At 48.8% G+C, this 17559-nt stretch overlaps 1 protein-coding gene across 1 annotated transcript in view; it reads right to left on the bottom strand.

The window, feature by feature from the left end:
* Positions 1-1305: 1305 nt before the first annotated feature.
* TMEM184C (transmembrane protein 184C) overlaps positions 1306-17559 on the bottom strand; it is a 591213-nt gene continuing 574959 nt past the window's right edge. Inside the window, exons 9-10 of the mRNA XM_069631247.1 lie at positions 2213-2384; positions 1306-1900 (exon numbers count right to left, since the gene is read on the bottom strand). Of these exons, the coding sequence (XP_069487348.1) occupies positions 1602-1900; positions 2213-2384 (471 nt within the window). The 3' untranslated portion in view covers positions 1306-1601. The remainder of the gene's footprint in view (positions 1901-2212; positions 2385-17559) is intronic.

Genomic DNA, 17559 nt, shown 5'->3' with positions numbered 1-17559 from the left:
TGTAGTATTACCTTTGCTGACCTAGCTTTCTTTATACAGCAAGACTCCCAGTCTCCAGATGTGTAGTGAATCAGCAATTTCCTTCATTTTGGATGGTTGTACATCTTCTAGGGAGCTAGAGCAATGTTTTTAACAAATCAGTTGCTCAATATATTTTCTCACAAGGGTGAGATACCATCCTGAGGTCAGAGTTTCCAGCATGCAAAGATTACTTGAAGAGTGACCATTGCACCGGGAACAGATGGCTATATTTTACCACCTTTGGTTAAAATAACTTTGTGACCGTTGTTATAGATCTGCTGATATGGGCTCTTTGGGATGGCAAGAAGTTATATTTGTCCATTCGCAAGTAGCTCTAAAAAGCTCACAATGCATGTTAGGTCAATTAACATTTCTAAGTGAAACAGTTTAGTTATTTGTTTTTTCTTTTTAATCAGTGTGGTTTTTGAGTTCAGATTAATATACTAATTTGGATTCTCGGAGGTAGGTTTGATACCATATTCTGCTGTGCGTGTTCTCTTTGGTTTTAGCTTCCTAAAGTCGCCTGGATCGTGCAGGCTTGGTTGAGACTTTAGTGCTTCTGTCACGACTGTGTGGGTAGACCCCTCTTCAAGGGATTTCTATGGCATTGGGTGTGGTTGGAAGTCATGCCAGTAATTTGGTGCTGCATGGTTAAGGGATTTGTTGTTGGGATGTCAAACCCAGAAGGAATGTTTATGTACCTAATGTTTGGGATGTCAACAGAAATCAGATCCAAAGCTCATATGCTCATTTTAGTGGTTTGGACCTGCTCTGTGATTGGCGTGGGTTAGTCTTAGGGAGTACATGCTTATTAGAGGCTCCTGTATTACAGATTAGTTCTAAATCAAAGCATTCAAATTGTACCCCCTAATTAGTATTACAGCGTCTCCAATTGCATCAACAAAGATGGCACCTTCCTTTGGAGGTCTCTATATTAGTGGGATAGAATTGAATTAAAAGAGCAAGATGTGGGCGAGGGGTGCTCCGCTAACCTCAAACATATTTTCTGAGGTGAATATTTTCCAATCTGAATGAATTTCTGGGGACATAAACAGTCTTTACGGGTGGCCTTAATGGGTATTGAAGAAATTAAGTATTGAACCAAAGGGTTTGAGAAATATATTCTGACCTGTGACAGGTCTTGCTGCCTGAAAAGTAAATGTATGCCATCATTCCTGAGCAATTCCTATCTCATGCCGTGCAACAACGTGTAGATAAATATGTTCAATTTAGAAAATCAGATTATATTGTGCTTATCTGATAAATCAAGCTCTGGACCCAAAGTATAGCAAAGGGTATATTCTGGTTGTCTGAAATGACTATCATATCCAGGTTCTAGCCGAACATTTCGAAAAGATGGAGATTTTAAATGCTTCTACTAGCAGGTTACTCCGTCATTGGTGCACATTTCTTGAACATCAAGTTTCCAATTTGTGCGGGTAATTATTAGTGCTTAGGCTAAATCTATAATTTGTCTTCCATAACACACATACTCGCATAGTGCTATAGCTGTGGAATGACATCAATAAAGCAAGGCAAATACAATGGCAAACATCTCGATCATACCAACAAAACAGAGGCTATGTATGTGTGCTGCTTGTGTCTGAAAGTTCTTCTGGGGCAGTCTGCTGTTCCTTGTTTGAATCATCTTCAGTAGTTTGGGATCTAAACAACCCATCGGGCACTGAAATAGTTGTAGGGGTGGTAAGAGGCGTTATAGTTTGTCCAAACCCTTGGTAGAGACCTAAAGGAGAAGGAGGCACTGAAGAAGCTGCTGATATTGGATCTTGTGTGGATGAGGAAAGCAAACTTGTGTGCTCGTTTTGATCAAGATCTTCATGAAAAAACATCTTCCTTGGCTGACCCAGGACTGTCCTTCCTGAAAGTAATTGAAAGAAGCAATCAGAAAATCTTTATATTACTAAGAGAAAGGCACATGTCCAGGAACTCCCAAACAATGTAGTGACTAGTTCGGCTTCTTCAACATGAGACAATCCTTCTCAAATGAATTAAAATAAGAGTTTGGGATAAGACATGGTTATTGATCACTTCTTACTAGATCACTATGTTACCAAAACGTAGATGGCATTTAAAGTCAGATTCCTCAGCATAGAGTGAGTACATTTAAGAGAACTAAACAAGGGAGTGAATGAAATGTAAACATTGTCAACACAGTTCATCAGAAACTTACCAACATTACGCACTTGCTCAGATATATCTGCTCGGAGATCTGAGATATCCCACATTGCCAGAAATGAGTCAAAGCATGACCCTTCCTCCGCCTCTTGGACATAAGGTTTGTAACTGAAACTGTAGTGATGAGCAATAGCAGCAAGGAACATTTCAATGCAAATAACAAAGTCCTAAAAAAGGGGAGTGAAAAGATGAAACACCAAGAGCGGCTTACAAATAAAAATCACAAAATAACTTTTTATGTGGCCTTATTTTACAGCCTTATGATTCAATATCAAAACACAGCCAATTCTCAGATTTCCACATTTTAATCCAACCACAGTTCGGTTTTCACTCAAAAGGTGGATTATACGTTCTGCTAATTGTTTATTGTTTAAAATGCTAGTATGTGCTTATTTTAGGAACCATACCTGGTGTCTGCATAAGTCAGAGTGAGATATGAAGTTCAAGAGATATACAATGAAAATCAAAAGTATCTGTTAATGCATTAAATGTTGTAAAAGTGCAGCATATGTATGTTATTACATATCTCCAAAGTAGGTACACAAAACACATATTTGGTATTGAGTTCAATACAGCACTAACACTACCAAACGTATACGATAAACACTGCGGGAGCACACACAAAAACACACAGAGACAGCAGCAAGATTGTGGATGGCTTCCCACCAAAGCACCCTGAGCAACATTATTAGAAGCAAGAGGACTTGTGAAATATCTAGTGGGGCTTTCAGAGTGGGGCTCATCCAAACAAAAGGTTGGTGTCTCTTTGGGCTTACCCTAAACGGATACGTAAGGCAGCAACAGGAGTCAGTAGGGTGGGGAGATGGCTGTAACATTAAAGTATAAAAAAATGAACAAGTCAGGGCTGGGGGAAAATCAAAAATGCACAACAACAGTAACATTCTATATGTTAAAATGCATCCTAGGGACCCGAAAAGTATAAATAGATTCTAAGAGTTATGGGATGAGCTTGGGCCATGAAACCAGATTAAAGAACAGGTGATGATGAATAATGGAAACTAGATCAACTCCAGCCACATCATGCAAGTGGGTTCAAAAATCAAGGAGTTGGGGATAAATTGAACCTCATGACCGAGTGGCTTGTTGATCAAATATTCTACCTTGGGCCACCACTGGTTTAGTGACCCTTTTGAATGGCAAACTCTTTTCCTTTAATGGGCCACGTAGATAAGCGGACTCAGACGTTAATATGAGTTACAATTGAATCAGAACAGGCTAAAGCCATGTCGATTCCACCAGAAGCCAAACCAGCCTATTACAAACATATACACACAGCAACACTTGCAAGTATTTTTTTTAATTAAGTGGAATTACATCAATAGAGTACTTAAAAAGATTGCTTAAAGCCAAGAAAGGAAACACAAGTTATAAGCAGCTGGGAGCAAATACTGACTGGTGTGAAGAGGCCTCAAATATACTTGCTGCATCCGAGAAAGTTTTAAAGATTTCAATAGTAAATTAAAAACTTGTCTTTCGCAACCAGCATCACACCACAGAGGACAGTTGAACTACTCTACACCTTTGCCTGCTTTGCTTTATCCCCAGTTAGCGAGGGAAATAAAACTGTGGAAGCCAAGACTCTTTTCCCCAAGCAAGTGCCTTAGAAAGCTGCCCCACTCCAACAGCCTGCTCTGCTCCTTCACGACCCTGCTCAGTTCTTACAAGCACAGCAATTATGCTAAATTTCTCTGGCATATTCCTCAAGAGGAGGTGAAGGTTTCGCAGCCACTGGACCACCCTCCTTTGTTCCCTCCACCATTGGAAGCGTAATACAGTAGGGTCCCGTGCTGCTACAACTCCAAGCTGTTTTGAGACAATTGCTTGGAAGCAAAGACAAATGCACAGATGTAGTGAATTTACATGCCCCATTGACGCCAGGAGAGTCCTTCAAAATTTGGCTAAAGATTTCCCAAACATAAGCGTAGCATCAGAGCAGTTATCCAAACCATCATACAATGCGCTAGTAGGGTGTCTCTTCAGCAGTTCATTTTTAAAGTAAGCCCAAATGTCCTTGGGTTTGGATGTCCCCGGCATTGTGGATACATACAGTTCCTTGGTGTCGTTCGCCCATGTAACATCAGAGAACCAACTGTCGACCGATGAGAGCAGTCTACGGATCCAGTTCTTAAGTATACAGAGCTTTGCTTAGACCACGCAGGTTGATGAATCTACGCTGAAGAAGAGGTAAATCGAGGATTAAGCCAAGCACTCATAACTGAGGTGTAGGTGCCAGCTTCGCCCCACTATTGTTGAGAGTTTCACAGATTCCCTTCCAGAAGGAGTGTAGGGTAAGACCAAAGCGTGTATGTAGTGGGCCGCTTCAGCATTGCACCTAGTGTAACGACCACTATTGCTTGCATCTATGTGTTCCATTCTCTCATGTATATTGTGTAGCCTATGCAGCACCTTCAATTGTAAAATAGGGAATCGAGAATTGAGGGAGACAGTGCCTGTCAATGCACACATAGCGCACCAGCTTTCATCTGTAATGTCGACACCTAGATCGGTTCCCCATTTCACACAGAGAGAGCACAGGGTTGCTGGTATAGCTTCTTGTAATAAAGTGTACAGTGTGGATAGTACGTGTCGGCAGCCCTGCAAATGGATGATATAGGCAAGTGTAGGGTCCTCTGCCAGCCCAGTGCGTAAATTAGGCCATTTTGCCCTGAATGTGCCTGCATTCTGTAATAGTGCAATCTGAATATCGTGCGAGCAGGGGCTAACGCTTGCAGTGTTATGAATGCCCTATCAGCGTACAAATCCCCTAACACATTAGAACATTCACCCTGCCAGTTAAGTTGTGTAGCCCTGTCCATAGTAAGAGGGACACCAGGCGAGCGCGTAGTGGTAGATGCTTAATGAATGGTGCAGCGGAACCGGTCATCTGGTATATTTTCCACTTTGCTAATAGGATGGCCTGGAGCGGGTCGAATTTACAGGAGTCAGTAAGTGTGCATGAGGAGAAGTGTGCCGATATTACAATCGCCAGCTGCCGCATGTTGTATTTTCACGTGTGGAGGTCAGTATGATGCAGTGTGCTTGAGCTGAAAACCAATATAATAAAAAAATCAGGTGCCTTAAACCCCTGCGTCAGCGTATGGTTTGGTGCAATGACGCCATGTTTTTCTCACAGCGTAGGAGTGCCAAAGGAACTGAGATAAAGTGTTATGTAAAGCACAAAGATACCCTGCACCAGGCCAAATGGGGACCTTTTGGACTAAGCAGAGCAACTTGGGCAATACAGTCATCTTTACTAAAGCTATTTGCTCAGCAACGGACAGAGGCATAAGCTTCAATTACTACAATTTGTGAGTTAGCTCTTCGACTCGTAATTATCCAGGCATAATGAATGGTGGGCACTACTCACCCAGATATCCAGATATTTGACTGGAGTCATGAACCACCTTAGTACATTCAGCTCAGGCGAGGGGGTCGCTATGTTCATGAGCGGGAATATTCCAGATTTGGATTGATCTGGAGAGCCATCATTAACAATGTTGTTGAGTACATATCGTTTAAATGGATGTATATGGTGCATGTATCTGTCTTGTACTGTATTTTATTTTTTAACAACTTTATTTATTTCGTTTACAGCATCATCAGTGCATCACATGAGTCAACAGGACTCTTCTTACGTTCAATATGTCTGCAGCTCGCCCTGCGCCCGCCTCCATCAGCCCCATCCTCCTCACCCTTTTAGTTCGGGGCGTCTTGGTGGGTAGGGGACCCAGCAGGGCTCTGAGGGCCCACAAAGTTCGTTACCAGGTGGGATTGAAACGTTAAAGCCGGGAAGCGGGAGTGGTAGTCCAGTACTGGAGCCCAGCAATCGGTGAAGCGATGGAGGGCCCCTTCCTTTGCTGCTGTGACCTTCTCCGCTACCATGATCTCCCAGACCTTTATCCACCAGAGGGCCAGCGACGGGCCCTCCTGAGTCTTCCATTTCCTTGCCACTGTGATTTTGGCTGCTAGCAGTAGCTGTGTGAGCAATTTGGCCGTTCGGCCCATTCTGGGATAGCAGTCCAGGTTCGCCACCCCAAGCAGGATGACCTCTGGATCCATCGGGAGTCTGCGGTGAGTGATGTCTTCGGTGATCTGCAGGATGTCCCTCCAGAAGGACTGTACTGTTGGGCACCCCCACCACATGTGGAAAAAGGATCCTCGTGCGCCACATCGTCTCCAGCAGCTCGGGTCAAAATCAGCGTTACAGTGGTGCAGGCGGGCTGGTGAATAGTACCATCGATGCAGGAGCTTCAGGGCGCATTCCTTATTGGTGACGCATCTGGACGTTGAGCCGATCCTGGACCATATATCCACCCATGTTTGATCTTCTATGGGGTGTCCCAAGTCTGTTTCCCATCCGGACATGTATGCCGGTCTGATCATGAGCATGTCTTCCTGGAGGAGTTGGTACAGTTTAGTGATCTGACCTCGGCCTGTGCTTTCTTCCGTAGCCAGTTCAAGAGGTTGGAGGTCCCGGGTGGCTCCCTGACAGACCGCGGGCTGTGAGATCCAGTGTCGGAGTTGGATGTATGTAAACCTCTCTCCTTCCGTTAGTTGGAAGCGGGCTTTGCATTCCTCAAAGCTAAGTGGATTGTTGGCTTCGTATAGTTGAGAGAGGGTTCGAAGGCCACCTTTGGCCCATCGGCGGAAGCGGGCTGACTCCATGCCTGGTTTGAAGTCAGGGTTCCCGGTGACCGGGGAGAGTGGACTCAGGGTTTTGGGAATCTTCCTCCTCCGGCGGGCCCAGGCCCATGCCTCAAGGGTCGCTTTGGTGGTCGCTAGCATTTGCGGTCCTTGGCTTCGGTGTGGTCCCGGGGTATGTAGCAGGGAGTGTAGCTGTGGCTGGCATCTGGATTGCTCCCAGCGGGACCATTTGGGGGGGGGTCTCTGGATTCGACCAGGCCGCTGCGCTTGCCAACTGGGCCGCCAGGAAGTAATTCATCAGGTTGGGGAGGCCGAGGCCGCCCCATTTCGGGGCTCCCGTCATGACCTTCATAGGTATCCTAGCTCTGCAGCCTCTCCACACAAACTTCGCTAGTTTCTTTTGTAGCTGTTCCAAAGCCTTCTTTGGGGGGGGTAGGGGAGGGGCCGGGAGAGCGGAGCACATGTACAACAGCCTAGGAAGCAGCTTAATTTTACATGCCGTGACCCGACCCAATAGCGAGATCTCTTGCTTGTCCCATCTTCGGAGGTCTTCTTCCAATTCCTTGACTAACAGGGGGAGGTTGACGTTATATAGCCGTATCGGGTCTGCCGTGAGGCGGACACCCAGGTAAGCTGTTGAGGAGGAGCTCCATGCTAGCGGGCAGAGAGCCTGGAGATTGGCCATGAGGGGAGCGCTTAGGATGACGCTTAATGCTTCTGATTTGATGTAGTTTACCTGGAATCCGGCTACTTCCTCGAACGCCTCTAGCTCGGTCAGGGTTGCGGGCAGGGAGGATTGACAGTTAGTGATGGAGACCAGCACATCGTCGGCGTATAGGAAGATCTTGAATTGTTTGCCGTTTATTTCTAGGCCAGAGATGTTCTCGTTGGCTCGTGTGCGCTGGGCGAATGGCTCCATGACCATGGCAAAAATTAGTGGTGAGAGCGGACAGCCTTGTCTCGTCCCGCAAGAAAGCTGGATCGGAGGAGAAGTCTTTTGATTTAGGCGGATTGACGACCTCGGGGCTTTGTAATTTGCAAGCACCATTTACTGGAATATTGGGCCGATCTAAAATGCCTCCATGGTGAGGCGCATGAAGTTCCAGTCCACCCTGTTGAATGCTTTGGTGGCGTCTAAGGTCAGGACCGCCATGCCTTGGTGTTCTTGGGTCGCAATTTCGATGAGATTAAGTGCTCGGCGGATGTTGTCTGAAGTGCTTCTTCCACTAATAAACCCAGCTTGGTCCTGGTCTATGATAGACGGGAGGATTTGCGCCAATCTGTTGGCTAGGACCTTTTGAGTATGCATTAGTGTGCACGTTGAGCAGAGCTATCGGTCTATACGATGAGCATTCCTTGGTTCCTTGCCGGGCTTCAGAAGCAGGACAGTGGTGGATTCTTGCATTGAGGGTGTGATAGAGCCCGAGTCCCGGAAGCAGTTGAATAACTGTCATTGGATGTATCAGCATGGGGCGGAAGAGTTTGTAGAATTTTGGTAGGAAGCCGTCTGGACCGGGGGCTCTAGGTTTCAGATTTTTGACTACTTCCTCCACCTCTTCGGATGTGATGGGGGCTTCCAGGGCTGCTCTATTTGCTTCTGAGATGTGTGGGAGCGGGCGTCTGCTATGTATTGCTCCTGGAGGGTCTGTGGATGGGGAGCCGTGGTAAGGATGTTGGTTAGATGGGTGGCCGCGATTCATAGTTTCGCTCCGTCTCCGTATATGGTACCACCTTTCGGATCCCTCAGTGCGGTGATGTGGTTCTGTCGGCGGGTTTTGGCGAGTTTGTTCACCAGGAATTTGTTAGCTTTATTGCCATTTGCGTAATAGCTTTGTTTTTTCTGGATCAGGGTCTGGGCTGTATCCTCAGCGTAGTGGGCCTCCAGCTTTGTGTGAGCCAGTCTGACCATCCTGGCGGCTCTGGGGGACCACTTTTTTTCTAGGGCTTTATCTGCCTCCCTCTTGTCCTTCTCCAGTTGGTTCTTGAGCATAGTTTGCCTCCTCGTGTGAGCGGCCGCCTGTTCTATTAGTTCCCCTCTGATTACGGCCTTCATGGCTTCCCATCTTGTTGCTGTAGAGGTGAGATCAGGAGGATTTTCTTTAAAGTAATTGCTGATTGCCTTGGCTATGGTGTCTCGCACCGCCATGACATGCAGCATTGGTTCATATAGGGACCATTTACGACGTTCCGGGGGTTCCGAGTCGAAGACTCTTGCGGTGAGGAGGATTGGGGCGTGATCTGACAGAGCCCTTGCGCCTATTTCTATGTTGTACGTAAACTGCAGGAGCTGGGGGCTGGCCAGAATGAGGTCGATTCGAGATGAGGAGCGGTGGACGTGGGAGAAGAAAGAGTAGTCCGTGGTGTCCGGGTGGAGAACCCTCCAGGTGTCCACCACATCCAGTGTTTTGAGCAGGTGGCAGAGGCCTAAAGCTAACTTGAAGTCCCTACTGGATGGGGGGCCCGAACTGTCCGGTAGGGGGTTGGGAACCCCATTAAAGTCCCCTCCTAGGACCACCAGGCCTTCGAGAAAGGTGGTTTCCAAGGTAGTGTAGAAGGCTTCCTGGCCGTTGTTCGGTGCGTAGATGGCGATCAGCGTGTGAAGCTGCCCGTAGAGGTCCCCCTTGACCGACTCAAACCTTCTGTCTGGGCTACGCAGGATCTCCTTTTCCTTAAAGGGGATGCCTTTCGCTAACAGAATTGCTGTGCCGCCTTTTTTGTTGGGGCCAGCGGCCAGGTATTGTATGGGGAATGCTCAGGATCGTAGCCTATGGGAATCCTCTGTTATGAGGTGGGTCTCTTGGAGGAAACCTACTGAGGTCTGAAGGTCCTGCAGACGACATAGGATGGACTTGCGCTTTGTGGGGGAGTTCAGGCCTCCGACGTTCAGTGAGATAAAGCATAGTTTGGTATGCGCTGGGTGGATGCCGGCGGGGCGTCGCTAGGATTCAGGTGGGTGGTGAGTGATCCTGCGCTCAGGTGGGTCTCTCAGGGGACTGATGACAGTGTGATTCAGCTGCAACCAAGTTTTAACTGTGTCCAACTTAAGGCCAACCGGGCCTTGTTAACCGTGGGGGCTGGGGCGATCCCCGTCCAACTAAAGGGAAGGGAGGAACAAAGGATAATCAAACTGGCCCTGATGGGCCTCGGGCCGAAGTGACTGTCCATCCACTCGGCAGGGGAATTGCGTGGGACGCCCGGGAGCCAAGAGTGCAGGGTCCGGCCCAAAGAAATGGTGATTCGTTACTGGTCGTGTGGTGTGGGAGTTTTCCCTCCCCTTGGGACTTTCCTCCAGTGGCTGTGCTGGGGCTTTGGTGTTGAACTGCGGGTTATGGCTTTCGGAGAAGTAGTTGTTTCCTCCTCAGGTGTCGAGGGCTTGCATCCCATAATATTGCCTGCTTCTTCCAGGGCATGGACTATCCTCGTTTGGCCCTCCCGAGCAAACTGCAGCGAGGCAGGGTAAAGCCAGCGGTATTTGGTTTTCCGTTCTTGCAGGAAGGTTGTTAGAGGCCGGAGGGCTCTCCGCCGCTGGACTGTGGGAGCGGATAGGTCTTGGAAGAGCTGTATGGGGGCTCGCTGATACGTCAGGCCACCTTGCGAGCGGCTTGCTGTCATGATCTCCTGTTTCGTCGAGAAGAAGAGGACTGTGGTGATCACTTTAGGATTGGCCGCTGAGGGGGAGTTTCTGCGGCCTCGCAGTCTGTGAGTGCGGTTGAGCAGCAGGAGTGTTTTATCGCAGTCCGGGAGAAGCGTCTGGAAGAGGTCCCCGATGTAGGTAGGGAGCGCTTGGTCCGGGACCGATGAAGGGACCCTTTCTGATACGGATATTGTGCCTGCGGGCCCCGTTTTCCAGGTCCTCCTGTTTGCGTTGTGTGGTTTCGGTGTTATCCTCAAGGGACTGGATCTTCTGCTGCAGCTCTGCGATCTGGGCTGAGAGCTCCAGGACCTGATCTTCTGTGTCTCCGACCCTGTGTTCCACCTCCTCAAAGTGGGTGTCTAGGCCGTCTATCTTGGTTGTGACTTCAGCCATGCAGCTGCGGAATTCCGTTTTGATGTCCACAAGGAGGGCCTGAATGTCTTCCTTTGTAGCCCATTGCCCTTGGGTCCTTGTGGGTGAGGCGGGTAGGGTCGGAGAGGGGTCCGGCGGTTTAGCTTTCTCCTTCAGTTGGAGCAAGTTAGCTATGTCAGCGGATTTTGGGCCTTTCTGTTTGGACATTCTGGTGCCTGGATCGTTGTCGCCTCTGAGTTGTGGTCGCAGGTTATGTCGAGCGGGAGAGGGGTGGTGTCAGCAGCGGGTCTCCTTCACTTCGGCTGGATGTGCGGGTTCTCTCTGGTCGTTCCCGGGAGAATGAGGCTCAGGCTGGGCAGGTCCAGATGAGTTGCTAGCTCCCCGTCCTACTGGCTTCCTTGATGGTGTGGGGGTGGGTCACCCCGGTGGTCTCCCCAGCGGTGCTTGCAGGGGACCGGGACGCTAGGTCCAGGCGGGTGGCTGGGATAGGGTTGACGCTGCGTCTTTATGGCCCTCTAATGCTGCTATACGGGTGGGAGGATGGGGCCCCGAAGGCATCGAGTGAGATGGTGTGTGAGCGGGGGCGGTCAGCTGTGGGCCTCTGTGGCCTCTGAGGGCCTCTGAGGGTCATTGCAAAATGAGAGGTCAACAGCAGGGGTTCCTGCTTTCCAAATGTCCTAATGTGGTTCTAGTGCAGGATTATAAGATATTCTAGCGAAAGGGGAGTGCCAAGAGGCAAGGAAGAACTGCTGGAGCTGGAGAATAATGCAAATGTCTGGTGCATCAAGAACTACCTGGCTGGTGGATGCAGACAGTGTCCGGGAAGAAGATGGACACCTTTGAGTACAGTCTTTACTTTCAGGTGTCTTCTGTGTTGTAGCGTGTTTTTATTGGCAGAAGCAGCTACACGTTTTGCGCTCTGTCAGTTCCTAGTGCTTGTGGTGTCCAGTTCTTCTGCGTCTTGTGTTGGGTAGCTGTAGGCCTCTCAAGGCAGCTAATCAGCCCCCGGGGGGGGGGGGGGGAGTTCCCCAGTTCAGGAGGTGCTCTACTGTGGTGAATTGGATGGGCCCAGCTGGGGTTGTGATTGCCGTTGCTGCGAGCTGCCTATCTTGTCACCTCTTCCTGGGGCAGCTTGTTCCTGGTGGGTGTTACTGGGGCTGCAGGTGGGGTCGTCCCCCCCTCGTTGCATCCGTGGGTGAGTGCCGCCACGGCCGCCCGCGGCGGCACCAGCGAGAGGACCGGGACGGAGCGGGGGTTCAGGTTGTCAACCCCTCGTGTCTCAGTGGTGTTGCCACGCCGCGCGGGCCCACAGAGTGTAGTGGGTGGGTCCAGTGTCTCCCGCACAGCACCACTGGCGAGCAGAGGGGCAGGCTCCCCCCCGACTCACCGGGCGGACGCCACGGGGATCTGCGGCACTTCAGGGGTATGCTGGTAGGGGGCCTCTTCACCTCCCCCGGCTCCAACTTGTATAGGGGGGGGGAAGACTGCCGCTGGGGTCCCCTACCTTCTCATGGTCCGCGAGGCCGCCGGCTCTGGGTCTCGGGGCAGTGCTGGATCCCGGGCCGATTGCCTGTGCCTGGCGAGCGTGCTGTCAGGGGCTCTCCACGGGCGAGTTCGAGGTCCGGGATTGTGTCCTGTTGGGGTCGGGGGGATGCACGTCCGAGGACGCGTCCCAAGGTCGTTAGCTTCCACCCTCGGGCTGTCGCTGCTAGGAGGCCGCCATCTTGGATCCCTGGATGCGGTCTCGGCGGCGACTGCTAAATCAGCTATTACTCATGCAGGACTTTCCGATTTGGCCCGGCATTCGAGCGCCTGCTGCAGGGGAGGTTCCTCTTCCCGTCGTGATGTCTCCGGGCCGGAATCAGGCTATAAAGGCGGACGTAGAAGGGTTTTATCCCGAACGTCCCACGGAGCTCTTAATGAGGCGTCCGCATTGCCGGCGCCTCAAGCCACGCCCTCTAACTTGTACTGTGTTTTATGTTAATGTTTTGGATCGCCCTGATGCCTGCGGGCTTTGGCGCGATCAACATATTAATACATACTGGGTTTAGGATGACTTGTGGATCTCTAATGTACAAGAGAAAGCCTTCAACGTACAAAGAGATGATTTCCCGGTGTTCCCGCGATACGCACGCCTCTATGAGTGTTTCACCCTGATCAAGTCCGCTAGAGACTCCACAACTAAGACAAAAAGAAACTGAGACAGGGGGCAGCCATGCCTCTAGCAAAATGTATGGGTTTGAATAGCTGTCCATTAGTACATACTCTGGCACTGGGCAAGGTATATATAGGCTTTCCTGTTTGAGGGGTTTATTTTTATTACATTTTTTTAAAAAAAACTTATGTGGGTGTTTTTCCAGCATTTCCAAAATTATAGGAATCTGAGTTTGTGTTTTCCTGTTTTGACCACTTCAAAAAATCATGGATAACCGTTTCTTCAAGTGTAAATACATAAATATAATTTTATTGTTTCATTGCTTGCATAAGTAGGGTAATATCTCTCAGCGCAAAATGTTATGAACACTTTATGGAAAATAAAGATGAATGCATTAATCCAGTAATATCTAACATTTCTACAAGTCAAAATTATTGTAATAAATCATGCAATACTTTTTCAGGGACCCTTGGCCCATTGTTGCCTTTTTTTTCCTCCCATAAAGACTTTCATTTGTGGAAACAAGCAAAAAGTCCCAGTCTATCAAACAGTCTACACAGCTGACTAAAAACGTTACCCTCCTGGCAGAGCATTAAACCCCAAATATCAATTTCATTTTCAGCAATGGGCGAGGAAGGGTAGTCATGAGCACCATACAAAAGTGTCCTTTGCCATTAAACCAGTATTATCACACACATTTCAGTTTAATGGTTGTTAAGTCAATACCTTTAAATTTGATTCTGTTAGACCAAAGAAACCATGGCTCAAAGACGTTCATCAATCACAGACTGATTTTGACCTGTTTCAACACTGGTATTGTTATGTATGAAGATGGTAGGCTTTCAGAACTGTGAGAAACCAAAGGGTGTCTCACTTGCTAGTCCCCAGGGATCTCTCGCTTAGGTGGCCCGGGCATGGCCATCACCTTTGGATCCAAACCCTGGGGGTGGACCAACGCAGGAGGATCATCTGGATGAGGGGTTTTCGGGGCGTGAGAGTGAGGCAACCGATGGGGAGATGCAGTATTCCACCCCCTTTCCCGTACCCATCCTATGTTATAGGATCCTCCAACATCCCAACTCCAGCCACCCCTTTCTACAAAACACTGGAAGAGGAAGAGGGTGACAGAGTATAAAGGCTAACACATATCTCATTGGACATGTCCCGCTAATCGGGTCAGGCAAAGACAGGCACTTGGCCTTAATCACATACATCTGATATCCATTAGCTGTCCCCACACAGATAAAAGGCGGAACATAGAGACACACTCTGAGCAAGGTGGAAGACGAGAAGGAGCAGAACGCCCGGGGCGACGGTGAAACTACTGGAGCAGGACGACCGATCGAGGGAATAGAGCAAAGGGTAGGGAAACACTGAAGATCCCTGCGGTAGGTCATTGCTTCTGGGAAACCATAAAGAGATGCAGAGGGAGCCAAATGACATCCAAGAAGAAACCTGCATTGTGTTTCAAGGATGCCAGTGACCCTCCCGGGTGAACAACAGAGTTGGGGAGGTGAGGCCAAGACTGTGGTATTAACCTTGACTTGTGATTGAAAGCCGCAGAGACAAGAAAAGAACGCATGCAACCAATGAGTTAGTGAAAGACCAGACGGGCCGGTTCGTGTCAAGGAAATATTGAAGCCACAACAGTGTACTTCGCAAGTGAAGGTTGCGCACATGCTGATGAGACGTGAAAGAAAGCTAACAAGCTCTGGTTCTCTTCAGGCTTGACTACTGTAATAGCCTTCTACTGAATTTACCTTTCTCCTCCCTACGACCCCTCCAGCTAATTCAGAATAGGGCAGCAAGACTTATTCTTGGCCTCAAACCCAGAGACTGCATTTTTCCTGCCCTAAAAACTCTTCACTGGCTTCCGGTTGCTGCACGGATTAAATTCAAATCCCTCTGCATCATCCACAAGGCTGTCTGGGGCCTGTGACCACACTATCTGCAACTCGCTATTACTAAATATTCTCCCTCTAGACCTCTACATTCCTCTGGTACTAACTGTCTGTGTGTGAAGCGTTTCGCTCAACAGAGGACCGGAGGCCAATCTCTTCCTTCAGCTGGCTCCCTCTTGTGGAACAACCACCCCCTTCCTCTTCGTCTTGAGTCGGACCTCCTCAAATTCCGGGTGCTCCTCAAGACTTTCCTTTTCACTTCCTCCTTCCCTCCTATGCTAACCTCACAGTCGCTGTGATTGATGACGTTGGCCCTTATGTGTGCTTTAGTCCCTGGCCTCCGACACCCAATCGCCTCAGCTTCTGCCTACACAGAGCACTTACCTCGGCACCCACTGACCTCCACCACTCTAGGCCTGCACTTACCCACTTATTGCAGCTCAACTCTCCCTAGCACTTGCTATACTTGGCACTTACATCTGGTGTTCACCCACGAGCACAGACTCTCCAGCACTTACCCCCCCACTCACTCTTCCACTTCTCTCTCTGCACTTGCAAGTTCTGAATACTCACAAGGCCTAGTAGGTTGGTCTTTAACTTCCAGCACATATATTGTCTTTCAATCTCATGTTCCCTCCCTGTTGCCATGTGGGTGCATTGAAATACAACTTTACTTGTTGTATAAGCGCATAATAAATGCACAATAAATAAATAAATATGTTAAAAAAAATTAATCACCAGCCAACACTGGTGGCTGATATACTTTGGGACCAGGCACAGCCCCCTTCTTTCTACACTAGGTGAAACCTTTAAGCTTTGATTAAAACAAATATTTTCTTCTTTCACTTGGAGTAGTGCATGTTCCTGCAGCGGCATAATCTTCATGGACATTGCCCACACGCGGTGGTCCGGGCCAGCCCAGGGTGTGGCGTGCCCTGTGCTTTGTTAAGGAGCTTGTGCGGGGGGGCCCTCAGTGTGGCTCGCAGGGGGCCCCCCAAAATATTGTGCTATGCTAGTGATTGGGCTCTGCTCATCTTGAATGCATTCAAGTGTGATGTGAATGGTTGAGGGGGGCAGCAAATTGACCATGTCCCTGTCCTGGTTCAAAACAGTTTGAGAAAATAAGTGAGAGCTATGGAGTGACCCACCGCTCCCCACTCAAACTCCTTGGAAAGGGCTTTGTGGAAACTTCATACACGGGCTGGTCTTGGGGGGTCACTGAATAACGCACCTCGCACACAGAGCTCTGAAAATTGTACATGCATTGAGCCCCGCTTTTGAGGGAAGTGCAGTCACCCCATCCCCACAACTCGCACCATAAAAAAAAGTTGCTGAGTCATGTATTAAAGACTTGGACATGAAGGTGTTATGCTCGGCTCTGGGCCGTGGGGGACAACATGTGGTTGCTTGTCACATAACAAAGATAGATGGCCTCAGTTTACACCAGCACAATAGGTTGCTTCTATCGTAGTGGTATCTGACTCGGATACATTTATAACCAGGGAATTTTGTGGATACTAAATCCTGGTCAATGATTATGACCTATTACTACAGTACCATTTCTGCTGAAGATACTGGACCGTGCAGCTTACCTGCAGATCCAAAACTACCTTGAATCAAACAATCTGTTAGGTCTACGACAATCCGGATTTCGGCCCAGACATGGGACCGAAACGGCTCTATTAGACCTAAAAACCCAGATCGAAGTCCTGAAGGACAAGGGCAAATTAGCAATGCTATTACTCCTCGACCTTTCCGCCGCATTTGATTTGGTTAACCACCAGATCCTTTGCAGGCACCTCCACTCTGCTGCCAACTTCTCTCCCTCCGCAGCGGCCTGGATCAAATCCTTCCTGAGCAACAGATCTATGAGGGTCTTTGCACCTTCCGCTGCCGCAGATCCCTCCCCTATTCATTGCAGTGTTCCTCAGGGTTCTTGCGTGTCACCTACTCTTTACAATATCTTTACGAAACCACTCTTTGATGTGCTTAGTTATCTGGGTGTCTCCTACACCAACTATGCGGACGACACCCAGATACTCATTCCCATCTCTGGTGATTATCTTGCTGACACCAAGGCCCTCAATGACGTCTACTTGGTCATCCAAGCCTGGATGGCCCAGCACCAGCTATGTCTGAACGACAATAAGACGGAGCTACTTATCCTGGGTACATCACAACGCCTGAGCAAACTTGAGCCATCCTATCAGTCATTCATCATAGACGGCAACTCCATACAAGTCTCGAAAGACACTAAAACATTAGGCTTTTACCTGGATTCCACCTTATCCTTGTCAAGACAAACTAATGCAGTCAGGTCCACCTCTGCCTACACGTGCAAACTCATTTCAGCCTGCAGACCATTCCTCACCACCCACAATAGCGTCACACTAGCGAGAACACTTATCATGGCAAAAGTAGATTACTGCAGTGCTCTATACTTAGGCACCAGCCAAGAAAACCTGTTCAAACTCCAAACCACCCAGAACAATGCAATTCGAGCGGCCCTGAACATCCCTCGAAACCACCACATCTCAGAAGCCAGAACTAGCCTAAAATGGTTACCCGTGAAGCAGAGAATTTCCCTAAAAATGCTTGCCCTCACGCACAAATGC

This window comes from Ambystoma mexicanum, chromosome 6q, assembly GCF_040938575.1.
Source record: "Ambystoma mexicanum isolate Mex_15411 chromosome 6q, UKY_AmexF1_1, whole genome shotgun sequence".
NCBI lineage: Eukaryota > Metazoa > Chordata > Amphibia > Caudata > Ambystomatidae > Ambystoma > Ambystoma mexicanum.
Note: the sequence above shows the minus strand (reverse complement) of the source record. Positions and strands in the feature narration are given on the sequence as shown.